The 27,914-nt window shown below is 62.3% G+C and overlaps 2 protein-coding genes across 7 annotated transcripts; both read right to left on the bottom strand.

The window, feature by feature from the left end:
* Nucleotides 1–27: 27 nt before the first annotated feature.
* ENDOU (endonuclease, poly(U) specific) lies at nucleotides 28–6,857 on the bottom strand. Its single transcript, XM_087771089.1, has 9 exons — nucleotides 6,734–6,857; nucleotides 2,954–3,088; nucleotides 2,707–2,748; nucleotides 1,840–2,011; nucleotides 1,510–1,709; nucleotides 1,105–1,218; nucleotides 915–1,021; nucleotides 377–519; nucleotides 28–210 (listed from the first exon to the last, which is right to left on the bottom strand). Exons 1-9 carry the CDS (start codon nucleotides 6,789–6,791, stop codon nucleotides 96–98), a joined length of 1,086 nt encoding a protein of 361 aa, XP_087627215.1. The 5' UTR covers nucleotides 6,792–6,857; the 3' UTR covers nucleotides 28–95.
* Nucleotides 6,858–11,786: 4,929 nt separating this feature from the next.
* On the bottom strand, nucleotides 11,787–25,918 carry RAPGEF3 (Rap guanine nucleotide exchange factor 3). 6 transcript variants are annotated; one of them, XM_087771021.1, is made up of 28 exons: nucleotides 25,832–25,864; nucleotides 25,550–25,636; nucleotides 20,358–20,411; nucleotides 19,891–19,997; nucleotides 19,595–19,716; nucleotides 19,262–19,436; nucleotides 18,926–19,010; nucleotides 18,637–18,697; nucleotides 18,324–18,400; nucleotides 18,068–18,214; nucleotides 17,789–17,898; nucleotides 17,437–17,525; nucleotides 16,769–16,847; nucleotides 16,365–16,515; nucleotides 16,198–16,280; nucleotides 15,780–15,819; nucleotides 15,564–15,645; nucleotides 15,344–15,490; nucleotides 15,136–15,233; nucleotides 14,818–14,943; nucleotides 14,551–14,732; nucleotides 14,376–14,466; nucleotides 13,911–13,961; nucleotides 13,635–13,722; nucleotides 13,427–13,527; nucleotides 13,128–13,182; nucleotides 12,965–13,036; nucleotides 11,787–12,165 (listed from the first exon to the last, which is right to left on the bottom strand). In XM_087771021.1, the coding sequence occupies exons 1-28, from the start codon at nucleotides 25,835–25,837 to the stop codon at nucleotides 12,047–12,049; spliced, it is 2,685 nt and encodes an 894-aa protein (XP_087627147.1). In that variant the 5' UTR covers nucleotides 25,838–25,864; the 3' UTR covers nucleotides 11,787–12,046. The 6 variants fall into 6 exon arrangements, with proteins under 6 accessions (XP_087627147.1, XP_087627148.1, XP_087627146.1 ...); XM_087771022.1 differs by lacking the exon at nucleotides 25,550–25,636 and having other exon boundaries at nucleotides 25,832–25,918; XM_087771020.1 differs by having other exon boundaries at nucleotides 13,427–13,491; nucleotides 25,550–25,837.
* Nucleotides 25,919–27,914: the final 1,996 nt, after the last annotated feature.

Here is a 27,914-nt window from a genome sequence, read left to right as displayed (position 1 = left end):
CAGCCGGACCAGTCCTGTCCAGTTCCACGGGCCCCCGGCATGGGGCAGCCCAGGGCCCCAGAGCGGGGCTGCAGTCGCTCCCCCTCTTCCCAGCCTCAGGGGGAGATCACGTAGGCAGTGGCGATGTACTTCTTGCCGTTGCCGTAGGTGGACTTGGTCCAGGTGTAGGTCTGGATGCTCAGGCTGTAGCCACCCAGGCTCAGGTGACATCTGTGGGGACACAGCCTGCGTCATTGCCTTGTTCCATCCCAGAGCCCCGCAATCGCATCTCTCGGATGCTCAGGGGCCGACCCAGCTGCTGATCGGGCTCAGGAGGGCACTGCTGGCTCCACGGCCAGAGGGCAGACAGACGGATGCAGACAGATACGGTACTTACGCCCTCCCAGGACGCGCGATGAAGCACAACGTGTACAGGCCAAACTCGAACTCGGGGCTGCAGCCGATGAAGGCAGAGCCCACCTCCTTGTAAAAGCCATCCCAGCTGAACTGCAGCCCCAGCACGTCGGGGTAGGTGTCCCACTAGAGAAAGGGGTTTGGGGATCAGAGCCCCGGCTCCGCTTGGCTCTGGGTGCAGCAGGGCAGGGAATTCAAGCAAAGCCCGTCTGCATGTGAAGCCAGGCATCCTCACGCCCTCTCCAGGGACAGATCCAGAGCTGGTCTGAAGGGCTGCCAGACAGAGCCCCCCAATCTCAACTCTCTCGCTTGTGTTTTGGGAGCCCCTTTTGCCCATTGCATCGTCTTTTCTGGACCTTCCCACCCTGCCTCCATGCCAGGGTCCGCACAGGGAGGCAGAGGGGATGTGGCAGGGTGAGCATCTCCGATGCTTCTGGTTCACCCCGTTTGGAATGCAGCTGATTCAGGATGCTGCCGGCCGGTGCAGCACCACCGCCCATGGACCCTGCGGGATCACTTACCGGCCCGTTGAAGTTGTGGCTGAAGTAGTTGACAATGCCCTGCTTTTCAAGGAGGTAGAAGCGAATCCAGTTGTGAAATCCAGACACCTTCCCTTTTTTCACCTCCCCTAAACACAAGCGAGACCCTGGGGTGAGCCGCCCAGGCCGGCGCTGCCCGGCACCCCTCGTCCCACCACAGCGCGGGCTCTACCTGAGAAGACGTGCTCGAAGCCACTGGAGTCCTGCTCGCCGTCACCTCTGGAGTAGAGGCCGAACCACATCTCCTTCAAATCGGCGATGAACTCCTGCTCGGAGCTGTAGCGGTCTGCGGGCAAGGAGGCGTGGAGAGGTGGGAGCAGTGGCCCAGGATGGGAGCACTGGGAGAGGCAGAGCTGGGGCTCCCCCCATCCCTGACCCAGTCCCCTCCCTCAGGAACAACTCAGCTTTGCCCTGCTCAATTCTCCCATGTCCCAGCAGCTCTGGAGAGCCCACTCCCACACTCCTCCAGTCTCCATCCTCCCAGGTCATCTCCCACCCAGCTGGGGCTTTCCTTTTGGATGCCCAACGTCTGGGGACCCCATTCCCCCTGGTCAGTCCTGCCCTGCTCCACACTCACTTTTTTTGTGGAGGAAGGCGAAGAGTTTCTTCATGAGCTCGGTTTTCATCACCTCCTTGAGGAAGTTGTCCTGCTCCCTCAGCTCCTCCGCCGTCACGTCCTCCTCCCTGCCAGTCGCCCTCTGGTAGTTGTCCAGTAGTTTAATGAAGCTTGCGTAGGTGGGTTTGGAGAAGAGCTCCTCATTGACGTATTTGTAGAGCCTAGGAGACCGTGGATCCTGCATTCAGTGGGGAAGGTCCCCTCCAAAACCAGCCTTGCACCCTGCCTGACTAGCTGATTTCTGCCGTGGTGGCCCTTGGCCACCCTGCGAGGATGCTGGTGCACACTCACGGCTGTGGGGAGTGGTCCTCCTGGTCATCCGTCTCGTCGGGGGAGGCCTGGTACTGGGGGTTAATGACGATGTCAGTCGGCCGGGCTTTGTTGTGATCCGCCTGGTAAAGCTCCTCTGAGATGCGCAGGAGGTCCTCGTCGGTGATGGCATCCCGGCTGCTGGAGAAACCCTCTGCAAGGAGAGGCAGGAGGCTGGCAAGAGCAGGCAGCGGCTCCCAGGGCTGCAGATCAGCTGCCCGCGGAGAAGTGAGGGTGATGCAGCACCTGATGCTGCACCGATGTGTGGGCGTCACGATCCCAGGGCACCGTGAGAGCCAGGTGCTCAGCACGGAGGGTTAAGGGGTGCAGGGGGTCCCCAACCCTCACCAACCCCACGCCCTGGGGAAAGGAGCTGGCCACAGGGCTGCAGGCACGGGAGCCTTTCATTAAGCCCTGGGTGAGCTGGGAAGCATCAGTCCCCGTCTCCCAGGCACGACTCTGCTCTTTGCAACTCATCTGCTGGGATCAGCCCCCTCTCGATCTCCCGCATTTTAGGTGCGTGGTGACCAGGGGGTGCAAACGCCAGCTCACCCCTGCCTCTGGCTGCTCTGTGCCTGCCTGCTTCACCCGGCTCTGGCGAAGGGCGATATCGCTGCTGGTAAGCAGGCAGGCGATGCTGGGGCTCTCGCTGCACTGTCTGCTCAGCAACGACACGCAGTGGCTTGGAGTGGCCGGCGACAGCATGTACATGGCCACAAGCCAGCACAATACCCCGATGCCATCGACCCCCAGGAGCCACGGGTGGCAGAGGAGCGAGCTGCCCCGAGGCGCGCGGGGTGAGACCGAGGTGGTGGTTTATTGTCCTTGCTCAGAAGCGGAGCTACTCACCGCTGGCACGGGCGTGCGCTGCCTCCTCGGCCCATTCTCCACCTGCACGGAGCCAGGGGGAAGAAAAAGGAGCTCTGAGTGATGGAGATATGGGCTGGGGGCTGCCCAGGACCACACACACAAATGCACAGCGGCACGGGCAGAGACATGCTTGCAAACCAACCCCTTTGCCCCCCATAGCCGGGCTCTGGCAGCCTCAGGGGGAGTGCAGCCCCCCGAAGCCTCCCCATCACCCGAGGATGCTCACCGGGTCGGCAGTGCCTGTAGTAATCCTCGCAGCAGTTGTGGTGCCTCTCGCACTCGGCGTTGCAGTGGCACTCATCCTCCTTGCTGTAGGGCTCCTTGCAGCGTCCCTTGCAGGAGTCGGAGGCCGTGTACAGGTCTTTGGGACAGAGAACCAACAGTGTGGTCTGCAGGACAGACTGACCACCCTGTCCCATCCAGCCTGACCGCCCTGCCCCACCCAGCCCACGACCTGAGGCCATCCTGCCTTCCTCCCCTCCTGGGAGAGCCTGAAGGACCAGACTCCCCTCCTGGAGCTATTTGGGATCCTTTGTCAGCGTTTATGGGTGGCGTTTTGACCGGCTGAATCCTCGGATGGCACATCTCCATGGATGACTCCTCTTCGGCCATGGACGTCCACCACGTCAGGGCTACTTCACACCAGGAAGCACGTTCTTGGCTCCCCACCATGAATTGCTCCTTCTGATTCACCCTTTTAATGCCAGGCTTAGCAGGAGTGCCCCAGGTCCTGCCGTCTCTGGGCCGGAGGAGTGCCACATTCCAGACACCCTTATTTGCAACCCGACCGTCGCTCTTTCTGCAATGCCGGGAAACCTCGGGACTCCTTCCCGAGCTATTTATATGATAAATGTGTTGTCGAGCATGTGCTTTATTACACATGGTGGCAAAGCTAAAAATAACGCAGCAACTCAAGCTGTGCTTTGAATAGGGCAAGTGCCGTGTCTCAGATGGACGGTGGACACTTGCCATCAAGCAAAGAGGGGCTGTAGGAGACCAAGATGTTGGGTTTGTACTAAGAGACAGCCCAGAGACTGCGAGCTTAGGGAATGTGCCTTATCCTCTGTGCTGCCCAGCTCCTGACGGGAGGAATGGGACAGCCAGCAGCCCGGGCATGGCTTTCTTGGCATCCCTTTGCTCTGGCCAGGAAGGTGACCATCTCCAAGGAGGTGCTGAGAAGCCATGTCCCAACCAAGCTGCCAGCCTGCAAAGCGATCCCCGGAGGAAAGGGTGGTGCTTTCCCTCGCAAACCTGCAATCACGCATCACCTTAAACACCTCCAGCAGGTGAAACATGCCCTGAGGGCAAATCCTGATACAGCCGTGATGAGAGTGACCTCCAAGTGTCACGCTTGCTGGCTTCTCTCTGCACTCGCGTTGCTTGCTCTGTTGTCTTGCATTTTAGCCAAATTATTTGTGCTTTTCAGAATCACGTAATCAAGGTCCCACATGTGCTCATGAGAGAGGAAGAACTTCTTCGCCAACCCGCCCAGGCTGGCTGACCGTGCTGCAAGGGCGCGCTGCTGACTCCCGTTTGGCTCCTCACCCCCAGGTCCTTTTCTGCAAATCCACTCTATAGCAAGAGGGGCTGTAGCAGGAAGGGGTTGCTTGAGATGCTCCTGGAGGCCATCTGCCCTTGCTGCTGCTTTACTCCCTCCTTTGCTCGTATGGATGCAGGGAGAAGCGGGAAGGGCTGCAGAGGGAAGGGGCACATGCGATTTGGGTGGTGAGTGGTGCTCGTGGTGTCCAGACACCCCAGTCTCACCAGTGCACGCAGAAGAGCAGCCAGGCCTGGAGCTCTGATGGGGTTGGCAGCCGAGATCCCTGTCCCCAGAATGGCATCCCTCTCGCTCCCAAAGCGGCAGCCAGGATAAGTCAGCCTGAATCACGCATCCAGGCTCATTTTCCAGCAGCAGTCCTGGAGGGATTGTGCAAGGCAGGAATTGCCCACACATAAGTCACCGCTGAGACCTTCCCAGTCCTGGGGCACGTGCTGCCAGAGCGTGTCGCAGCAAAGCACCGATACTGGGGTGTGCAGTGACTCAGCCGAGGCCGGGAGCCTTGCAGAGTCCTTACAGGAGCGAGCTCAGCATCGCCCCATCTCCCGCGGGGCTCAGCTGCAGGGTGCCGAGGCTTCTCCCTGCCCAGGGAGCGCGAGCAGGGCACGGGGGATGGCTGCAGGAGGGTGTTCGCTCCTCCTCACGCAGGCATGAGCCTAAATAGCTGCAGAGCAGTCGTCCGCTTGTGATGGTCAAGTTTAGAAGGGCTGCCGGAGCTTTTGGGAGAGAAGGGCTGCTGGGAGAGCTGGCAACGCTGCAGCCAAGGGACGGTGGCCGGAGCAGAAGGCCATGGCCAGCAGCGCTCAGCACAGCTCATCCGCACTCAGCGACTCAGTTGATACTTGGCTGGTCTAGCCAGTAGATATTTTCTGGCTGCACAAAGCCAGACAAATATTTCTTTCTCATTTTTAGCCCTTCAGCCAGATCCATCCCTCCCCGAGCACAGCTTTTTGGACACGAACAAACTCATTTTCGTTTCCGCCAAAAAAGTTTTGACCGAGAAAACGCGGGCTATTTCCTGAGCAGCTCCATTCACCAAGGTGTGGGGAAATGTCTGAGACATGACGGAGCCCTCCCAGCGGCTCTCAGCTCGGTTTAGTACACGAACATGAATTACGGCTCGTGTCAGAGCAGCGTCCGCGAGTCCCTGGCCTGACTCAAGACCTCGCTGTGCTGTGCAAACACAGACCGAAGATCAACCTTGCGTCTAAAAGGACCCATTTGAAGGACAACTTAACTTGCAACAAAAGAGCTATTGATAGTCTGAGCTCCCCAAATATTTAGTTACATGCTCCTGGCCCCCAAAACCACATATAACCCTGGGTGCAAGCTGTCTGTGAGATAATCAGGCAAAATCTCCCACCGCTGTCCTTTCCAGCCGAGGATGAAGGAAGCTGTGACACGGCGGAGGTGTTACAGCTCGGACAGGTCCATCGGGGCGATGCCCCCGTAGCTCTGGCCCGAAGCGTGTGCCAAGGACAGACCACGACACGAGCCAGCGAGGCTGCCCAGCGTCCCAGCCGCGGTGAGCCCAGTTATTCCTTCAAGCAAGAATAACTTAGCGCTTGCATTAAACAAGATGAGACCATGGCAAATCCTCCTGCTTTCAGGGCAACCCAATGGCAGCAGAAGCAGCTCCTCTTCTGCACCGGCCTTACAAAACTCCTCACCATTAATCCTGAGGGGAGTCAGCTGCTTCTGAAACACCAGATACAGCCTGCTGGCAGCGTCAGAAGTGACGAAACTCCCTTCTTGCAAATAGATCACAGTGCAGATTTTGTGCAAGAAGATGGCAACGAAGGCACCTAGTCACATGCAGGATCCTGGTCGACCGGGAACCAAAACCTGATGCCCACAAGCCACTCCTTGTTGCAGCATCTGCCTTAAAGACAGAGCTACTCCTTATCATCTCTCCAAGCCTGTCTCCTCTCATAACAACCCCAGCAGAGTCATGAAGGGCAAAACACCTGAGTTCATGTTGCGTTTCCCATTGCATCTGACTGGCTCCTCCGCTCACCTCCAGCGGCCACGGGGGGATTGTGGATAAGGTATAGAAAAATATTTCCCTTTGTCCTCCCCCAGTGTGGGAGGATGGAGGAGCCAGAGGAAGGCGGACTTGCACGATGAAAGCACAGCAAGATGCACCAGAAAACAACTGGTGGACAAGGCTAAAGACCAGGGGAAGTCTCAACCCATCAAAGAGAAGGATAAACCACCCTCATCACCAGCTGAGTCCCCCAGAGCTCGAGGAAGCCCTCCAGCATGAAAACATCCCTCACCCTTTCCCCTGTGAAGCTCTGCTGGATCCAACCTCGCAAGGAACCAGCCGAGCTCCTGGCTTACAGCAGCGCCCTCAGCACCACCTGCTTTCGACCCATCGTTGGCCCCTTCCCATCGGATGCACCGGCTGGTTTAGCCCCTCTGCCAAAGCAAAGCTCCATTACTCACTGCCAGACACGCAGCCCAGGGCTATTCCTGCCCCGACAAGGAGGATCCAGGCCTTCATCGTCCCGTACACAGCAGGCTGGGTGTTTCGGAGCGTCCCGGAGAGCAGGTTGGGAATGACGGTGCTCCCTGGCGCTCCCTGTTATATGTGGGTCCCCTGGGAGCACGGAGGGGAGGGAGGAGCATGATGCTGCTGAGGACTTCATGGGCAGGCTGTACTCCAACTTTGCCAAAACTCATTATGTGCATGGCTTAATCATAGGCTGCCCAGAGTGGGAGGAGGGCTGGTAAATCCAGTATCCCAGTATTGCTCCACTCCTCACGTGCATGACCCCCGGGGGTGACTGAGGAGCACGGGGAAAGCTTTCCAGTGGGGTCTGTGCCCACCCAGAGCCCAGCAGGTCCATTAGAGATGCGAGCTGGTGATCAGTGCCACAGCTTGGTCCCTCAATGTGCCACATGCTCCCATGCAACTGGTGCTAACTGGGGGCAACTTTCTGCTGCCCAGTTAATTGGAGGTAATGATCTCTCCTTCCTCAGTTGCAGTCTCTGGAGGCTGTGCCCCCCTTACGGCACAGGGCAGCCTCGGTTGAAGCCTCCAGATCCTCCAGCAGCACAAGGAAACCCTGAGACATAACCACAAGCCAGGCTTCAGCATCGAGGCTGCTCAGGGAGTAGGTTTTGTGGGCTATCCCAGTGTGGTCTCACTCCTGGGGCAAGCCCAGAGCTGGTCCATCCCCACCCTGCGTGGGGCTGCCCTTCTCCAGGGAGCCTCCATGGCCCCAGGTAATGCCGAGGGGGAGCCCGGCCCATGCCTGGCGTGGTCACCAGCCTCTTCCCTGCCCGCAGCAGGGCCAGCCCAAGCTCAGTTCAGTGCATCCCAGTGGAAGATGTTCCCAGATGGTGGCTGTTTTGCTGTATCCGGCAGGAGAGACAGCTTTCCATGCTACCACAGCCTGGAGGGGACCCGTCTCCCACTGGTTCCCAGGCCTGGAGTGTGTCATACGTGCTGACCAGTACACCCAAAGGCATGGGAGTGACCAGACTGGAACAGGTCAGCGCCCATCCCGCCTCCAAGGGCATCTTCACGCTGCCTCTCAGCCGTGGCACAGACTCCCTGTTTTCAAAGAGGCATCGCAATCATCCCTCCATCCACATCCCTCCACTGCCCAGCTCAGCCGCATCAGGAAAATAATCCAGACCTAACTCACCATCCCTCTGGAGGCTGGTTTAAAAACTGCTATTTTCCCATTCTGGTTTGGAGAGCAGCGCACCGAGGCGAGCAGGAAGGAACCTCCTCAACCAGTTTTGCTGCTGGAGGGTGTTGGGGAAGTTCAGCTCTTCCACACATCTCCTCATCTCTTCCCAGCCATGGTCCCTCAAGGGCTGGCATGGGCTGACCTCAACTCATCCATCAGGGAGCATGGTTGTGTTGTCCGCAAGCATCGCATTCCTTGCCTTTCCAGGAAAATAACGAAGAGCCCAACAGCGCGTGTTGGTGCTGCACTGAGGGTCCAGCACAGGCACCGGCTGGTTTCTGGCTTCTCCTCACACGGTGATCTGGTTTCTCAGGAAGCCTCATCACAAGCCTTGCCCAAAGCCCAAATGATTTATTCCAGCCACTTCTCCGCCTCCTCGCCAGTGCACTGCGACAGACCCAGGGAGGGCCCAACGCTGGCTGGTCCCCTGTGGTCCATGTCCCTCTGGCTCGGCCAGGCGTTTGCCTGACGTGATGCTGGGAACACTCCCCAGCCAGAGGCTCCTGGAGCTTCTGTAAACAGCCCCAGGCTCTCCTGGGCTGCCGGCCACGGTGGCTGCCAGACGGCCACGCTCCCGATGCTTTCATCACCAGAAGCAGCAGGTCCAGGACAGGGTCTCCCCACCAAGGAAGGGATCACTCCCTGCACATCCCCACCTCGGCAGGGGATAACTGACCTCCAAACACCACCTGAGCCAAGGGGAGGCAATCTCTAACCTCCACCAGCTGCCTGCAATTCATCCTGCCGACACAGCAGCATTGCAACTGCCTTAATTCCCCGGGGTGCCTTAGCTGGCACAGGAGAGCAGCGTTTGGTGTAATAAGGACCAGGTTTGGCTTCTTTCTCACCCCTCAGTCATTTCCTATCCTCCGCCCTGGGCTGCTGACCTGTCCTTCCTGAAAGGCTGCTCTTTGAGTCCATCAACTGGCTCTTGCACAAGCTAGCCTTTCCCTAACTCCAGGCTGTGCCTCAAGCCCTGCTGGGGATGAGGAGCTCACATCAGTGGGGCTGGATGTTGGATGGATGGCTGCGGCCATCGTGTGTCCCTCTTGCTCCTCTGAGATGCCCAGGAAGAGCAGGAGCCACAGCGCCTGGAGATGGAGCAAGTCCCGCGGTGCTCCGTGAGGGAGCTGGATGGAGGAGGATGGAGGTGAGGCCCATCTCTTCTTGCAGAAGGTTGCTTTCCCAGCCTCACCGTGGAGGAGGACGCCTTTTGCCTTGGGCTTAACTGGGAGCGCCAGCTCCACCAGCAAAGATGCAGGAACAGCATGTTCGTCCCTGTTTCTCAGCCACACCTTCCAGAAGCTGGTGGCCGGGTGTGAGCACTCCCCACCTCCCGTCCTCGCACACCCCCATGGTCCAGCACATCTTGTTCCCACCTCTACTTTCCGGCGGGACCTGCAGGCACCAAAGCCCTCCGAGCTCCTGGGGATGACCTGCCTCTCCTCGCCCACTCCCATGGTTTGCAGGTCCAGGGACAAGAGCAGGTAGGTGTGTGCCGGGCCACGGTCCAGAGTCTGTCACTGGTGACAGGAGGACAGCGTCGCTGGCTGTCACCGAACCCTGTGACCCCCTTCGGGGCGCTCGCCCACGAGGGGTGTTGCAGGAGGGCGGTGAGTCAAGCGCCCCGGGGCTGGCTCCGTGTCACTCTTGCGTTAGAGCCGAGGTGACGGGACTTGCCCACGCGCTGAGCCCGCAGCACCCAGCCCTGGCCCTGGCCTCGGGGACGCAGGAGGCAAAGCCGGGAGTCCGGGCAGCCAGGCTTGCTCCTGTGCCCAATGCCCTTAGCTCTCGCCCCTTGCATTACACCCTTGTCCAGCCCCTGGCTTTACCCATCATCTCGCTCGAGGAGGCAGGCTTCCAGCCTCTGATTTTTGCACAGTCCAATGTTTTCTACGAGCAGGGCTGCTCTACACCAAGCTCCATCCCCTCCTGCCATCCTCTCTGCATCCTCCTGGACTCGTTGCCCTTTTCCAGAATATCTCTCCAGGTTTTCCCTCACCCTTGGGACACCATGGGGCTTCTGCGGCTCCATGGGAATTGCTGGTGGGGCTGAACCTTCACGCTTGGGCTCCTAGGGAAAACACAGCTTGTGGGGGATAGAGGCTTCTGGGTTGTGGAGGTGCACAGACCGCGGTGAGCTCCCCAACGGGATGCTCTTCACAGCCTGCACCAGGGAAACCAGACAAGGGTCAGCTTTTCCACTCGAGTGGAGATTTCTCCAGCCAAGCCAGCTGACCGGGCCAGCATCCCGCCTGCAGCCGAGGGAGGGAGAGCCCCGAGACACATCCATCGACCCGGCCAGCCAACCTGCGGACTGAAGGTAATCTGCAGGCCCAGAAACATCTGGAAAACGTTCAAGTCTGGTTTAACCCTTCCTTCCCCACACATGAGCTCTTTCATTTCAAGGCTCCTTTGGTCCTTCAGGGCAAACATCCTGGGAAAGGTGACTGCGGGGGGTCTGGGCTGCCCAGTTTGGGTCCAGATGCCAAGGAATCGCCATTGCCTCTCTGTTTTGCCCCAGCTTGCCTGGACACGCACGCTGCTGGGACCATGCATGGGGCTGGAATTAGAAACCTGGGAGATGGCAGGTGTCAAAACCAGGTCCCCACCGAGCACGGCTCCCCGCTGCCTTGCAGAGAAGCACAGAGCCAAGCTTTGCATGGGGCAGAGGCGGGGGTCCTGGGATGGATGCGGTGCTGGGAGCTGCAAGGAACATGCATCCCGTCTCGTAGCTGGCTGCATTGCTTGAAACATTATTTAGGTGTGATAGGGACTTTTATTTTAAGCAACCCATTCATCTGCATGGCGAGACTGAAAAGAGCAACGAATGCAGCAGAGCTCTGGTCCCTTGTAGCCCAGCCGTACTTGGGGCAAGGCTGGGGGGGCTTCAGCTTGCGGCTCCGTGCTGTGGCTCCATGGTGTCCCGGCTGGGGCACAGACCTGCCAGGGGCTGCGAGCCTCCCCTGTGCCGGTACCCTGCAAACGTGGGAGCCTTTAGGCGCTGCGATCTCCCCTGAACCCCGTAGCTTCGTCCAGGCCTGCTCAGAGCGCTGGGAAGGTCATTGCTAAAACTGCTCCGTGCACATACAGAGATGCTCTGGGGGGAGGGATGGGGGTCCCCACCCCTGGGGTCCGTCAGCTCTGCCTCCTTCAAAGACATCTCCCCCAAACCCCTGCTCGTGGCCCAGCAGCAACCGGCCATGGGTTGGGAATGGCCAGAGCAGATCAGCGTCTCCATCGCGAGGCCACCACAGCTTCCTTCCACGACGGATACTGTCCTGACTCCGCGCCATGGCTGTATGTGGCTATTCCTGCCCCCATCCCTGTGGGGAAACTGAGGCACAGAGAAGGCTGTGAATAGCCCAAGGTTTGGCAGCACGGCCTGGTTGAAGCCCCAGCAGTCCTGGGGAGGATAAAGATGCTTTCCCTGTGGCTGCTGGGGTCGTGCAGCTCCCAGAGGGGAACAGGGGATGCAGCCAGCACCTCCCCTGGGACACGCAGGACAGAAGGAAGGGCAGGTCCCCTCTGGAGCTGCCCCCAGGATCTGTGGGGCAGCATGAGCCAGACCCTGAGCTCAGCCTGGGTGTCCGTACCCCGACAGAGACAGATGTGGTGTTCCCTGCTCATGGGGGTGCTCTGGCTTGAGTCCGTCCAGGAGGAGGGGGCATCTTCAGCCCAGCACCTCCAGGGTGGGCAGCATCGGGGGGCAGCCAGGGCTCCTTCCTCCCCCCTGGCTGGAGCAGAGAGTGAATCCAGGTTGCTGCACGGAGAAGAAAGGGGATTGCAGCCTTGCATACAAAAATACTATACTCTATTGCTCACTCCGCTGTCCATGGCCCTCGCCTGCCCGCAGCCCACACGGGCTCCTGGCTGCCTCGCAGTGCTGGACCTGGCGCCCGCAGCCGGTGGCACGGGCGAGCAGAGGCTGGTCTTGGCTGGCTCCAGCGCAGCCCCGTGCCCGGTTCTACTGGGAGCAGAGCCGGGGGGCTGCCCCCGCCGCCGGCAGACAGGCTGCCGCATCCCTGCTCCGGGCCCCCTTCGGCCCTCCATCCCATCAGGACTCCAGGTCGTGGGAGAGCCGCAGCAGCTCCTTCTGGCTGTCGATGGCTTTCAGGTGCTGCAGGTACGCCCAGGTGGAGACGGGGCTCCGCACGCTCAGGGACTGCTCCGAGCCTGCCGGGGAGAGCTGAGGTCAGGGCTGGGCTCCTGCCTCCAGCTGGGCTCACTGAGCCCCCTCCATCACCTCCGGCTCAGCTTGCCAACCCTCTCCATCACCGCTGGCTCACCTCATGGATCCCCCTTCACTGCCTCTCGCCTGCCTCACTGATCTGCTTCCACTGCTGCTGGCTGGGCTCATGGATCCCCCTCTACTGCCCCTTGCTCAGCTCATTGAAATCCCCTCTTCATCACCTCTCCCTCATCTCACAGATCCCCTCCATCACCTCTCTCTCAGCTCACGGCTCCCCTCCATCACCTCTCCCTCGGCTCACGGATCCCCTCCATCACCTCTCCCTCGGCTCATGGATCCCCTCCATCCCCTCCAGGAAACCCCTGGAGCTGAAGGAGCAGGAGCAAGCGGGGACAGACTTGCTCCACGGGGCAAAGCGATACCCCAGCTCGCTGCCTGACAGCTGGAGTACTTCAGACCAGCTGGAAGCACTCCGTCACTCCCTTCAGCATGAGGAGGTGCTGACTGGTGCCTCCAGCCAGCAGTGTGCGACCCACAGGCTTGGACCATGCAGGAGAGGGAGCTCAGCCTCCATCCTGGGGTACTCTGAGGCATCAATGGCTTGCGGAGCAGCTTGCACCCACCATCACCAGGCTGATGCCCTCGGGATGTCCCCACGGGACCACCCCCAAGGACGGTGGGTGCAGCTCCCCCGGGCTGGCCTCGTCCGGCCCCGCGTAGCCCCGAGGGGTGGGGGTCTCCCAGCGCAGGGGTGGGGGGCGGAGGGATGAGCCCCAGACATACATGTGGAGATCCTGACAGCCTTGGGGTCCTCTGGCCGGTGCGGGGAGCGATTTCGCAGCGGGGAGAGCGGAGCTGGGTGTGGACAGAGAGCAGGAGCTCAGCCCCATCCCCAAAGGAGCACTGGTGCTCGGCCCCGTCCTTGCCCCCACCCAGGAGCACTCACCATGCGCGTGGCCCCGGCAGCGCTGCAGGACGCGCACCGTCTTTGCCATCATGTGCTGTGGGCAATGCACAAAGGTCACTTGCTGTCACCTGGCCCCACTTTGCTCCCCGGCTGGTAAAACACAGTCCCCTCCAGCTTCAGCGGCGGCTGCGGCTACCCCGGACGGCCAGGGGTCCTGGCTGCCGGGGGGGAGCTGCGCTAACGCCGCGGAGATGCTCTGGATCTGCATCCCAGGGGACGGGGGGACAGCAGGTCCCCCCAAGGTGGGGGTCCACGGAGAGCCAACCCGCCCCACTCACCATCTTCTCAAAGTTGATGAGGTTCTCGGCCAGCGTGCGATTGCCCTCATGGATGAACGTCATGTCTGCAGGGCGGGATTTGGGGATCAGATTCCTGGTCCCTGGGGAGGGCTGGATGTGTCCAAAGGGGTCCCTGCCACCCCACTCCAACCCATTCCCACCTGCACACCCAGCAAAGGCCCCGCAGCTCCCAAGCTGGGGCACCCACCTTTGAGAAGGAGGGGCACGAAGGGGATGATGGGGGGGCTCAGCTTGGCGACGGCCAGGCGATAGACCCTGTGGTTCCACGACGGGTCCTGGGGACGGAGCGGGACCTCAGCGCAGGGCAGGCAGGGGACACAGCCCTCGCTGCTGCCTGCCCCAGGTGCAGGGGAGAAAGCGGGGGCAGCACCTCCATCGCACCCCTGTGACCTTGCAGCTTTTGGGAAGCAGGGGCAAACCCTGCCGGGAAGGGGGATACGGGGCGGGAAGGGGCTGTGCTCACCAGCATCCGCTCCAGTGCCGAGTGCAGCTTCCGGATCTTGTGGGGCAGCCTCTGCGCAGAGATGGGGTCACCGGCGTCGGCACCCCGGCTGTCCCACCCCCAGAGACCCCCCAGCTCCCCCAGCACCTCCTGCTCTCCACCCGCCCCGTTGCACCTCTGTGGGCTCTGCAACACCGCCTGCTCCGGGTGCTCGTGAGCAACAGGCGTGGAGCCCGTTGCCATGCTGGTACGGGGGATTTTGGCCCCCAGCTGGGTCTAACCACACCCAGGGGCTGACCCTGGCCCCCTTCCCGGTGGGAAACGCGCCCCCTGCCCTTAGCAGCTCCCTTGCTCAGAGCTTATGGGTGCAGGGTCTGCCTGGACCCCAGCACCCAGGCCACCCTTGCCCAAGCCAGGGGACCCAGATCCATCACTGCAGACCTCAGGGGGACCTCGCAGGGCTGGCAGCAGCTCAAAGATGGTTACCTCCCAGGTCTTGGCCAGGCGGCTGACGGCCGTGTTGCTCACACCAAACATCACCGCGAAGAAGGAATTCAGGTTCTTCTGCTCCTTGAGGCTGCAGGCAAGGACAGAGTCAGGCGAGGAGGCCACCACCGGCTCCATCCTCGCAGGACCGGGACGCAGGCAGCGAGGCACTCACTGTGCGGCCAGCTTGATGAACTTGCGGAGGAGCTGGGCTCGCCTGCCCACCTCGGGGCAGAGGCACAGCTCCGTGGCCACCCAGTACTGCAGCTCATTGAAGCGCCGCATGACCCGTTCCAGGTTGGCCGTAGTCACGTCGTGAAACTTCTGCGGCCCGATGATGTAGTGGATCATTTCCACCTGCAAAGCCCAACGCGGTGTCTGAGGGATGTCCCGAAAGCCACCCCAAAAGCATCTCTCGCCCCAGTCCGGGTGCTGGCCTTACCTGGTGGATGCTCTTGAAGAGGTTCCAGTCGTAGTCGGTGAGGTGGCTGGCCAGGTCCTTGGAGCTGATGAGGTCCAGGGTCTCTGAGGAGCCAACGTGGGGGCCCAACTGCTCAGGGTGGGGGGTCTGTGCACAGGAGAGAAGGCGCCCGACCCCTCCTGCCATTAGCTGCCACAGCAGGGAAGGTGACACCAGCCCCTTCCCCAGGACGGACACCCCCACCCCTGAGCTGCTATGGAGGCACCAACAGCCCCAAATCCCGCTTGGGGGGCCAGCCCGGTGCTGCCCATCCCCGAGACCCCCCCGCCCTGCGCTCACCAGGCCACCCAGCTCCTCCACGCTCACAGCGAAGAGCCTCTCGTTGAGCCCCAGCGCCGTGAACACCCCCACGGCGTCCAGCTGCAGCCCTACTTTATCTGCGGGAGAGAGGACGGTCGGTGTTGGGATGGAGACGGGGCCAGATCCTGGCTGGGCATGGGGCAATTGCCACCATGGCACGGCGGCATCCCCGGGAGAGCCTGCTCACCTCCGGCCGAATTCACCTTCACCAGGATGTGCTCCCCGTCCCGGCCGAGCCGGGGGGCCAGGGACCGCAGGACATCCCGCACCGAGGCGTTGATGGGCAGCACTGTGATCAGGCACGAGTGGTCCGGTCTGTAGATCTCGTAGGGCACTACGGGAGGGCAAAAGGGCTTTAGCGTCCCAGCCACCAGGGAGGGGACAGTCCCCACCGTGCGTGGCCGTACCTTTGTCCTGGGCTCTTAAGGCACAGCTGCTGTTTAAAATCGCCTCCTCCTGGCTTGAGAGCCAGTTCACCGAGCTCCGAGCCTGCAACCAAGGTGGGAGAGAGCGGGGAGGATGTCTCCCCACTGGTCACCCCTCCTGCTGGGGGTCCCCAGAGGGCAGGGGTCACCCAGCTCTCCACCCCCCCCAGCCCTGGCACCCCCCAGGGCCACCCCTACCTTGGGCTGCGGAGAAACACTGCCGTCGCCATTCTCCAGCCTGCAGAGAGAGGATAAAGGTGGTGGTAGAGCCCCACAGCCCACGCCTTGTGCTGGAGACAGAATCGCGTCCTGCAGCCCCCAGGATCCAGGCCACCACCGAGCCCCCGTGCATCCCTGCCCCACAGGGCACCGGGGAGTCTCGGCAGTGTTTGCCACCCTCCCCACACTGGGGACAAGGTGGCCTGAGAGCTGCTGGCATCCCCCCAGTCTTGGCAATCATCGCTTTGCTGGCCGAAAGCTCAGCCCCATGAAAAGTGCAATCCCCCTGCACACGAGGGGCGCAGGATCTGGGGACACGGGCATCAGCAGTGGCATGGGGGGACAGAGCCAGGCTCTGTTTTGGATGGGGACACCCCTCCTTCCCCGGGGGACTCACGCTCGGGGCCGCCGGCGGTCCTGCGCTTGCTCCTGGACCAGCCCGCCCAGGCGGGGGTCCCGGCTTGCCAGGTCCGCGAGGTTCTGTGGGAAGAAGGTGCCCGGTGGTCAGCGCGGGGTGTCCGTGGCCAGAGCCCCCTGGGGACATCCCCACCCCGCTCCCGGTACCTGCAGCAGAGCCATGGTGCTGCGGTCGCCCTGCAGCAGACGCCCGTAGAGCAGCACCCACTGGCTCACCAGCCGCAGGATCTTCCGGCGCTTGTGCAGGGAGTAGGTGGCCTTCTCCTGCTCCGAGCCCTCCAGTGGCTCCGCGCGGAAACTGGGACCAGTCAAGGGCACCAGCACGGGTGATGCGGGGCTGGGGAGCGGGCAGGGACCCCTGTACGTGTGCACCCAGGACAGGATGGGAAACGGGGACGTGTCCTGCGCCCGAGAGCCTGGGGGATTCAGGGCTCCCTTGGCCAACCCCTGAGGTCCCACCGGGGTGACAGGGACCAAGCTGAGCGTGCTGGTCCCTGGCAGGGGGGTGGGATGGAGACTGGTCCCCCCCAGCTCCTGCCGCAGAAGGATATTGGTGCAGCAGGGCTCTGCAGAGCTGCGAGGTCGGCATGAACACGGTGTAAGTCAGCAGGAAATCCCCCAGCAGCGTATCTGGAAGAGACCAGGCCACCATCATTCACTCTGCACGGTGTCCAGTGGGTTGGGGACACCGTGATCACAGCCAGGCGGTGCAGCTGGCCGGGAAAGGGTCACCCACGCCCCGCCTGGGGTTGGCCTGTGCGCTCCCCCCAGGGTGACCGTGCTCATTGTGGGTCACTTTTTGCTCCTAAACACCAGGGAAAGGGCTGGCAAGGTTGCAGGCTTTGGGGGATGAAAGAAAATGAGTTGCAGTAAAAGTGCAGTGCTCGGCAGAGTTAACTCCAAGGCAGCCGCTGGTGACGCCAGCTCGGCAGCTCGGATTTTTTACCCGCTGGGGACATCTCCTGGTTCCCAGCTCGCCCAGCTCTGCTCCTCTCGGAAGGCAGAGGGAGGTAGAGGGATGTGGGACAGGAGGGAGGAGATGCTCCCGGCCCTGGAGCTGCCTCCCTCTCCTGGCCTCCATGGGGGATTTTACGGTGAGAGGAGCAGCTTTTGGGGTTGAACACTGGGAAGAAGGTGGCACCCATGTCCCCAGCCCCCTGCCCATCTCAGGGTGGCTCTGGGATGGGGTCCCCAGACCAAGGGGGTGACCCCCACCTACCCACGGGGTCGTAGAGCGTGGCGTCGAGCCTCATGAACTCCAGCAGATGCTCGAGGATCTTCTCCGGCGTCCCGGCCATCACCAAGTACCTGGTGGGCAGCGCACCGGGCACATCAGGGGAGGACGCGGCACCCCAGCTGTGGCCAGGGCCACCACGCCGGGCCACCGGGCCACTCAACACAGCTGGTCAGCATGGCCTGGCATCCCTGTTCCCCCCCTGGGGACTCGGTCCCCCGGGCAAACTCCCCAGAGAGAAGCCAGAGAGCGGCAGAGGAGGCAGAGGGACAGGCAGCATCAGCTGGCAGCGCTGCCGGCATGGCTGTAAGGAGGGGCAAGGACAGTTTGCTGTCACCTGCTGCTCCGCGCTGCGGCTGGCTGGTTGCTGCCACCCTGCAGGTTCTTCTGCAGGACGAGCACCACCTTCCCATGCTCCTTCAGGCGCATGGTGTTGGCCTCCACATCCTAGGGAGAGAAACCAGCCGTCAGCCCAGCTCAGCTCCATCAGGCAATGCCTGCTTGCACCCCAAAACCCCGTATTGGCGTGCAGAGAAGTGTCCTCCCCTGCAAACACCGTGGAGGGTGCACGGTGCGTCCCAGCTCGGACGCAGCACCCCGCGAGCCCCCTGCCCACCTTGAGGATGCGGTTGAAGTCCTGCTTGTCCACGCGGAGGAAGTGGCAGTTGTCCTCCCGCAGGATGATGGTGGCCGCGCGGGGCGCGTCGTTCACCAGCGCCAGCTGCCCAAAGTCGTCCCCCTCGTGCAGGGTGGCCACCAAGCCCTGGGTGGGGGGCACAGAGGGTGAGGGACGGGGTGGGAGCCCTTGTCCCTGCTGGGGGCCAGTGATGTGGGGTGTCTGGAGAGACCTGCTGCCACGGGGTCACACCTACCTTGCCGTGGGTGACCACGTTCACCGAGCCCTTCCAGATGATGTACCACGACGTGCCTTTATCTCCTTGGCTGAACACTGCAGGGGAAACAGCGGCATCCAGCAGTCGAAGGGGGGGACCCCTGAGCATCCCTCCTCCACCGCCCCATCCGAGCCCCCAGCCCAAGCCAACGCAGCGACTGTTCTGGTCCCCTCCGTCCTTCATCCACGAAGACACAGCAGGAGCATCCACATTGATGACAATGGCTCCAGCCATCATCCCTGGGCTGGGGACTGGCCAGCCCTGCACGGCTCCTGGGGCACACGATACTCACGCACGGTGCCTGCTCTCTGGTGCGACTCGAACATCAGCACGGATGCCAGCTCCCGCTTCACCTGCGGCAAGAGGCACCTGCCATCAGGGTCACCCTGGCCCGGAGCTGAGCGAGGAGGGGACACACACGGGTGGGTGGGACAGGGTGGGAAGGGGGCCCAGGGATGCTCAGAGATACCAGGAGAGGATGCCCAGATGGGAAGTGATGGGATGCAGGAGGATTTGGGGACCAGGAGCAGTTTGGGGGGGACACACACGCTGCAGGGGAAGCAGGGCACAGCCGCACTCACCGAGTTGGAGAGATGAGCCACGGCTTTGATGTGCAGGAGCTCCTCAAATATGAGCTCCAGCTCGTCCTCTGTGCGCTGGGCAGGCCTGGGAGGGGAGAGGGGGGTGAGCGCCTGTCCGTGCCCCCTCTCCCCGCCACGTCCCGGGGCACAGACACCCTTCTCCAGGAACAACCCCCTGGCCAGGCAGCCTCCTTCTCTCCCCGCTCTGACAGCCGTGGAAGAGATGCTGGGGTCGCCCCATCCACAGCAGCCCCTTTGGCGCTCCAGACCCCAATAGAGCAGGGTCAAAATGAGCCCCACGTCCCCCTCGGCCCCTGGGAGCACCCGGCCACTCACGGCTTGCGCAGGGCCATGGTGAGCAGCGCGTCGGGACCCAGCTGGGCCAGGAAGGCCAGCGCCTCCAGCAGCTCCTCGGCATCCCGGAGCCCGGCGTTGAGCTCAGGGCTCAGCTCCAGCTCGGCAAAGCGGTAAAACTGGGTGTCCTTGTCCTGGAAATGCCACTCCTGCTTCACTGTGGGGGGAGAGCGCGCATGAGCTCGGCCACGCACCCATGGGAGACCCACGGGATGCCACGTGCACCCATGGGAGATCCCAGCAGCCCCCAGTGCACCCAGTCTTGCCTCGCGAGACCCCGCTGCCGTGCAGGGGGCTGCCACTGCCCGCCCTCACCATGCGTCAGGACGCCTCCGTCCACCAGCACCTGGCAGATGCCAACGGCTTGGCTCCGCGTCTGGACAGCGAGCCCGGCGCTCAGCAGCCAGTCCACCAGCTCCTTCCCGGAGCAGCACTGCCTGCAAGGGGAGAGGGCCTGAGAACCGGCCCTGAAACGGGGCTGCGGTGCCCGGCACCCCAGGTGAGCCCTTGCCTGGGATGGGCAGCAGAAGTCGTGCCCTCCTCAGAGGGCTGCCGGGGTCCTCGGCAGCCCATGGTGCCCCCCGGCATGGCAGGGGTGCCGGCTGTCCCACCTGTGGTGCCGCAGGTGATGCTTGTGGTCCCGGATGAGGCCAGGACGGGTGCTGGTGAGGTGGATGAAGAGGAGCTTCCCGGCTCGCCAGATCTTCTCCGAGGATGCCTGGGTGTGGAAGGGGATTTGAGGGCTTGCAGGGGAAGCCCTAAGGGCAGCAGGGGGCTTGCAGGAGGGCACGGGCAGTGAGGCACGGACCCTGACCGCGCTGACACCTTGCACGGTCAACCGTGCCCCCAGCGCCCTGCCCAAGGTGCGATACACCTGCACGCCCACCCCAGCACCCCGGGATCTCAATCACCTGCCCCCAGGAACAGATGAGCCCAAGGGAGCGAGCATCCCAGAGCTGAGCCGAGGACCCCACAACAGGGGGAGTCCGGCCCCCCACCCCTCACGGCCTTCAGCACATGTTTCCCATCTCCCACCTCCCCAGACTCATGTCCTTGGGGGTTTTCCCAGCCCACCCACCTGGGTAAGGCTGTGTCCATAATCCAGGGTGGATTCGGTGTCCAAGAGTGGGGTCTGAAAAACCAAAAAGAAGGGAGTTGGTGGCCGTGGGGGGTCTGCTGTGCCCCGCCTCACCCCGCGCACCCCGGGGGGCTCCTGCCTCCCCCAAGGCACGGTTCAGCCTCATCCACTCCACGCCAGGCAAGGAGGCAAGCATCCCTGCGTGCTCACCGGCACCCATCTCCTAACCCCCAGGCAAAGCCTTCGCTCTGCCCCATCCCGCTGAAAAGAGACGTGTGTACTGGGGACCTAACCCCCAGGACCCCCCGCCGTTATGTTTAACTTCAGAAAGGGAAGTGCATTCAAATGAGGGAGCTGGGAGATAAAAGAAGGAAGTTAAAAGTAAAATCCTTGCAAACAGGGATCAAAGACATCATATTGGAGACACGGAGCTTGCCACTGGAGGAGCAGGACTTCAGGAAGAGCTGGGGAAGCTGGCACAGCCCCAGGGGAGGGAGAGGTGTCCAAACCTGGGGGTTTTCCTCCAGCTTTGAAGCTGGCTCCGAACAAAGAGGATGGAAAAGACCTCAAACTCCATTGGGTTACAAGAACGGCCCAAAAAAGCCTTGGAGAGCTGGAGGATCAGCTTGCAGAGGCCACCAAGGACTGGACTCATGGCCCACGGCAGATGAGGGGGAGCAAGAGGAGGTGAGGGTAGCAGAGAGCCATGAGGGACACGTGCCCGAACCCTTCCCTGCAGGCAACGTGTCGGGGGACGGGTCTCAAATCACAGCACGGCCAGAAAAACTTCTGCAATAAATCCTGAAAAAGCAGCTGTAACAAACCACCGGGACGCGAGGTCCCCGGTGCCCGAAGGAGCACGGCAGTGAAAGAGCCGAATGCTAAGGGTGATGCGTAACCTCGCGCTTCCCTTGGGGCCAAGGAGCCGGTGAATATGAAGCTGTTTTTCCAAAGGATTTTAAGGGAGATCCTGGAAACGACGGACCAGTGAGGCAGAAAATCACCGAGCGTGTGCTGGGTATGGAGAAACAGCGCAGTGGGTAAAATTCAACACAGACTTCCCTAAAATAAGGCATATTAGAAGAAAACAAGCCCAATTTTCCCTTGCTCGTGGTCAGAGGATCTGAGCTCAAGCAGGAGCCCATGGGGGCGACCGAAAATGTGAATTCAGGCCCTGACAGCTATAAACAAGTGCAAACAGTGGGATGGGTGTCAGAGGGGAGAGAGCAAAAGAGGAAACCTCACTGATGCACAGCACAGCCGGTTCACCCGCAATTCAGTGCTCCCTGAGCCCGAAGGAGAAAAACGCACCCTTCGGGGGTGGAAAACCCCGGTCACCCCCCAGGTTTTTTGCTCTGTTTAACTTAAATCCACACATGCTGAGTTGATCCAATGCTGTTTTCTAAGCTGGTTCCTTTTTAATGTCTATGCCATTTACTGATCCTAAAATAGCTCGGGGATCCTAAAATGGCTCGGGGAGTCCCTCCTGAGCGATCTGTCCTCACACCGTCGGGAATAGCGGGGGACCGTCTCCGGTCGGAGCCATGGCCCCACAGCGGGTCCCTGCTCTCCGGGATGGGACGGGCCGGCTGCCGACCGCCACGGCACAACCCAGACTTGGGTTCAGCTCCGCCGGGAGCGATGCCAATCCCTGCCGGGCCACACTTGAGTCCTCGCCTTCTCCATGCCCACTCATCCCTCTGGATATCCCCCATCAGCAGGTGCTTTTTTAATCCTCGTGCTTATTTTTCTCCCAGTTTTTCCCCTCGGGGAGGGGATGCTCTAGGTGAAAGCAGAGCAACGAAGGGATGAACCATTGCCCGCCCCAGCTGCAGTCCTAATCCCGGTGCGAAGGCGGCCGCGCTCCCATCCAGGTGCTGCCCAGAGGGATGAGGGCTCCAGCACGGCCACGGCCCTGAATAAACAACCTTTCATCCCGGCTGTGTGTGCTGCACGAACCACGGGCTGGGGGAGGCCGGGGGAGCACCCGTCAGACCTGTTCCCCACGTGCTGCCCCGGCCGAGGGAGTTAATGCACTTTGAGCATTAACCTCGAGACAGGGTGAGGGCCATCCTTCCTTGGGGTGTCTTCACCTCCAGGGGAGGTTTTATGGTCCTCCCTGTTTATTTCTGGCTGGTAAGGGGTCTGCAGCACGCCAGCCTGGTTCTGGAGGTGATGGGCACTGGAAACACGGTGTCATCTGGGCCAGATCCTCCTTGGATCTGCTGGCTCCGGGCTGGTTGGGAAGGTCTGAGCAATGCCAGCAAGAGGGATGGCCAGATGAAAGCCTCAATTAAGGAAGCCAAGGGCAGGAGTAATTAGCTGCAGAAGGCTCCTTTGCAAATGAATTCAAGGACAAAACCGCTGACCAAGAGCTGAGGGGCAACTGAAGAGCCCCGGCACCTCCTGGCCCAGGCAGCAGGGTGATGGAGGCGGACACCCACCGACGGGTGCTCTGCCCTGTGCTGCCTGCTTGCCTGTCCCAAACCCTGCCTGCTCACACCCTGCCCGGCTCAGGCTGCTCCCTCATTTCCTCCAGCCCTTTCCATACCCCCAGGGCTTCCCCATCCTCCTCCGGACAGCTCAGACAACTCAAGCCACCAACCTGTCCCCAGCAGTTTGCAACTGGCTTAAGGAGAGATTCGGGGAGTGGATGGAAAACAAGCAGCTCCGTGAAGGCAGCAGGTCCCTGGGGACGCTCCCGACCTGGCCACACTGCCGCTGAGGCTGGGACAGCGTGACTTACTCACTCTGCAAACTTTCCTGAGCCTCGTGACCGCCCCACGGAGCAGGAAACGCGCCGGCAATTGCAGAGCAAATGTTTGCAAACAGGAGCCAGGCTGTGGCTGGAGCGTGGAGCTACCTCCCGTGGGACCCGGAGGTTGATGTCACCCCCTTGGGTGCAAGTGAAAGCTGCTGTGGTCCCCAAAAAGCCTTTGCCGTCACCCCGTAAGTGAGGTCTGTCCTGGAGGCAGGGAGCCAGGACCGTGGCTGCGCTCACAAGGACACCAAAGGAGACAGAAAAACCCTGCCCAAGGACGAGCGCTCAGGACGATTTCTCCCTCCTGGGGTTTTCTCATCGCCAGACCAGCTCTGAACCACAGGCAAAACCTCATGGCTGGCCCCCAAACCCCTTCCCGAAGCATCCTTGCTCCCCAGCTCCCGGGTCTGGACCCGCAGGATGCCCTCCCCCCTCTCACCCCCTGCCTAATTGTCGCAGCATCGTGGCCGCCGTCTCCAAACAGCTTCCTAAGGAGTTGCCTTTTTCCATCTTCCTGCTTACGGGACACGCGGGCGCTGAGATCCTGCCTGTCTCCAGAAATCCGGCAGCGGCGGGCGGCCAGCCAAGGCCGGCAACGACCGTTCCGCGCTCGCGCGCCGCTTTTGTTTGGGATCCCGAGGAAAACAACAGGAGTTATTTCAGGCTTTACGGCTCCGGAGAAAGTCCTCGCCCATCCGCAGCCTCAAAAGGCACGGCAGCCAGCCAGGGGCTTGCCGTCCCCCCCAGGGAGCCTCCGCGGGGAGGGGGGCTCAGGGGACCCGCTCTGTCCCCTCCGTCCTCTCCGGGGATGTGGTGAGAGCCAGCGCGATGGCACTCGTCCTCTGGGAAGGGTGAAGGATGGAGCTGCTGGGGGCCGCTGCGACGTCCTGCTGATGCCGGGGAATGGGAGCCTGGGCTGGAGCCTCGCGGCAAGGAGCAGAGCTGGAAGGGATTTGCCAGCACCGGGATCAGGCAAACAAGTCCCCAGGAGGGATGAGACGGAGCCACCACGCGAGGAGGAGTTTCCAGGAGCCGTAGGCAGGCAGCGATGGGGACAAGGGACAACATTGCTGCTCCGAGGCACAGCCAGACGGTTCCCTGCCGTCCGCCTCACCCGTACCTGCCCCGAGGAACGGGTGCACTGGGAGCACCCTCCCACCTGCAAAAAGTGGGGAGAACACCCCCTTCGCCTGCAAAGATCAGATCCACGCCCCTCAAACGGCTGGCGGTTGTCCCCAAGCACGGCAGAGCCACTCGGGGAGGGGACGCTCCTGCCACACTGCGCTGCAGATTGTGTCGGCTTTACCCCAGTCCGGCAGTTCAGCACAGTAACGCTCCAGCCTGCTGCTTTCCCAACCTCCCTGGCTTTTTGCCACTCAAAAAAACTCCCCATAATTAAGTTCCCAAAAGTTCCGAGGAGAAAAATTCAGGAAGAAGGGGAAAAAAAGAGAGGGAAGTTTTCTTATTTGTGAAGGAGCTTGCACGCTGCATAGAAATGCTGAAAGGGGGGCTGTTCCCTTAAACTAATTTAACTTTTTTCCTTAAAAACATTTATCTCGGGTCAAGCAGTGTGGGAAGGGGAAGGTCACGAAGCTCAGCTGGGGCAGGTGAACAGGCCCCAGGGTCACCTCCCAGCCCAAAGGTGACAGAGAGGAGACCGAGAGCGGGGACCGGGTGCCTTTTGCACCCCGTGGACCCCCAGGAGACCCCCAGCAGCTCCTGGCCCGGGGACAGCACGGACCCTGGGGAGGGAGGACGTGACGTTGAGCATCATCCTGCTGCCAAGCGACAGGTTTCTCCCGTAGAAACGGCCTGAGCTGGTGCAGACGGAACGTTTTGAACCCCGTGTGCCGCAGGGCCGCAGGGAAGGTCTTTCCTGTTCACGCTCGGGTTCGGGGTGCGCTGCCCGGCCGCCCTGTGCCGGAGCACAATAGCACCGGGCTGGTTTCATGCCTGGCTGCCAGCTCCGCCTGGAGAAGGGGTTAGGACAGGCGGCTGCAGAAATACGCTCCCTGCACGCCTCGCTCCCTGCACGCCTCGCTCCCTGCACGCCTCGCTCCCTGCACGCCTCGCCTCGCAGCCAGCAAACACCAAGGGGGAAGAGGGTGCAGGTCACAGCCCGCAGCCCGCTGCCGGGCCAGCCGGGAAGGCAGGGAAGGGCTAAGCCTGCCCTGCAAAGCCGTGCTTAGGGAGCGGGGCTGGCAGTGGCGATAAGCCCGGGGGACCCCGCTTGGTGGCTTCACCGAAGCCCGTTCCCCAAAACCCTGCGGCTGCCCAAGCGCAGACCCCCGGCGCAAGGAGGGATGCTGAGAGGGGCGGCGGGGAAAGCCGGCGGCGCGGGGGGCTCCTCGGCGGGGGGTCGGGCTCCCCGGGCTCCCGGTGCGGGGGGTCCCCCGGCCGGGCCGCCCCCTCCCGCCCAGCCCGCACTCACCCAGCGGATGCCCTGGATGGGGGGCAGGCTGCCCCCCTCGCCCTCCAGCCGGATCTCGTAGCTGGAGCTCCGGAACAAGTGCATCTTCTTGAGGAGCACCGAGAGCCGGTTACCGTCAGCCCCGGGCCCAGCGGGGGGCGGCAGCGGCGGCGGGGGGCACCGAGCGGCACCGGCCCCCGGCTCCAGCCCGGCTCGCCGTGCTCTCTGCCGGCTGCGGGCAAGCGGCGCTCCCGGGCCCCGCCGCGCCTCCCCGGCCGCTCCCGCCGCCCCGGTTCCCCGCACCTTCATGCGGCGGCGGCGGCTCGGCGGGGCGAAGCCATCGCGGCCGCAACCCGGTGCTGCCCCGGCTGCGGCGGCGGCTCCGCGGCGCTGCTCGGGCGGGACGGGCCGGGCCGGGCCGGGCTCTCCCCACCGCCGCCGCGCCGGGCTGGGCGCGCCCCGCCCCCGAGCGGGCTGGGACCGGGAGCGGGGCCGGGGCACGGCGCACCCCGCCCGCAGCCCCTCCCCGGGGTCCCGCGGTCCGAGCCCCCGGCGCTCCGGACCGGGCCCCCCCGGCCTTCTGGGGGGTTTGGGGGGCGATCCCCCCCCGCCCCGTCCTGACCGTCCCTTGGGGGGGCCCAGCCCGGACCCCCGCCCGCGGGACCCCCACCCAGCCTGAGCCCTGCGCGTCCCCCGGGAGCCCCGGCCCTGGGATCGGGGTGTCTCCAGGAGCCCCTGCGCACCCCGCCAAGACCCTGGGGACTGGGGTGCCTTTAGGAACCCCCGCGCACCCTGCCAAGACCCTGGGGATCGGGGTGTCTTTGGGAGCCCCTGTCCTTCCCCTGCGCACCCCACAAAGAGTCAGGGGCTCAGGATGCCTTCAGGAGCCCCTGCGCACCCCACCAAGACCCTGGGCACTGGGGTGCCTTTAGGAGGCCCTGCCCTTCCCTTGTGCATCCCACTAAGACCCCGGGTCTTGGGGTGTCTTTGGGAGCCCCTGTCCTTCCCCTGCGCACCCCACAAAGAGTCAGGGGCTCAGGATGCCTTCAGGAGCCCCTGCGCACCCCATCAAGACCCTGGGGACTGGGGAACGACGGGGACCCCCCCTGCCCTGCCCAGTCCTGCAGGGCCCAGCCTGCTGGGGGGAGAACGGGGCACAGAGGTGCTGGAAAGGGGGAGGCGATTTGTACCGGGGAGGTGGCCCCGAGCCTCCCACCGGGGAGGACAGAGGAGCAGACCTGGAGCGTGGCCCGGCGGTCCTGGGAGCGCTTGTGCTGGGACTTTTGGCTAAAAAGAAAGGGGTTTCTGCCAAAAGGAGCTTTTACTTTTGAAATAAACCCTGGGGTTTTTATTTAAAAAAAAATTAAAAAAATATATATTTAAATAAGCCCCAACCAGCAAAGTGCTGAGAAACGTCAGCTGGATACAAGCAGTTTGGATATGCATCCTTGACACGCTCCTGCTCCCTCTTTTGATCAGGCACTCCGGGGACTTTGGGGGCCTCGCCAGGCCCCCCAGGACTGTCACTCCTCAGGGCCACCCCACGCGGGCCTGGGGAGACAGCATCTCCCCGCGTGGCCTTGGGCAAATCCTTGAGCAGCCGTGCGGGACGGGGACAGCAACCCTTCCTCCCACCCTCTGCTTCGCCTGCCTGCACTCGGAGGCAGAAAAGGCTTTTTCCTGCAGACCTTGAAGCTTCGGGCGCTGCTGCAGCCGCTGCGCTCTGCTGCAAGCGGGGATCGCAGCAACCACCCACGTGCACTTACGGCGCTGAGGAGTCTCACGCCGAGATCCGTCACCACTTACACCGTGCCCAGCGTCCGCTCTCGCGTGCAGCTATTTGGTGCAGGATCTCCAAGCCAAAGCAGGGGGGCTGCTGCGTAACCGTCCTCTGTGCAAATCTCTCCCAGGAGTCTCGCTAAAGGACTCCCAGGCCATTTCACCGGCAACCCAGTATGGCTGCTGGTCTGAGTGGGTCCCAGCTGGGCAGGGAGAGACGGAGCAATGCAGGGGCTGGATGAGGCTGGGTGCTGCCTGGAAAACACTTCAACGAGTGGCATTTAAAATGCGCGATGGACCAGTTCACCATCCAGTTTCCCAGCGGAGGCCTCACGGACAAAGCAGACATGGGTGGGTTGGATGGAGGCGGCACGACTGGGACGCTGTAGAAATGGGCGCAGAAGTTCCCGGTTGATTATTCTGCTGCAAAAGATGCATCTTCTGCACCCCTGTCTTGAAGCCTGGCACGGTGGGGTGCACCCACAGACCGTGCCCGGGGGCTGCAGGCTCCTCCTGGCCCTCCTCACGCGGCATTTTGTGTATTTACAACATTAAACATTTTCCCCTTTCCCAGGAACCACCAGTGCCAAAAGCTTATCCCCTCTCA

Source organism: Nipponia nippon, unplaced genomic scaffold (assembly GCF_047370975.1).
Source record: "Nipponia nippon isolate SJK-2023a ecotype South Korea unplaced genomic scaffold, ASM4737097v1 scaffold_35, whole genome shotgun sequence".
NCBI classification, from domain to species: domain Eukaryota; kingdom Metazoa; phylum Chordata; class Aves; order Pelecaniformes; family Threskiornithidae; genus Nipponia; species Nipponia nippon.
The sequence above is the reverse complement of the archived record's forward strand: the minus strand, read 5'-3'. Positions and strand labels throughout refer to the sequence as shown.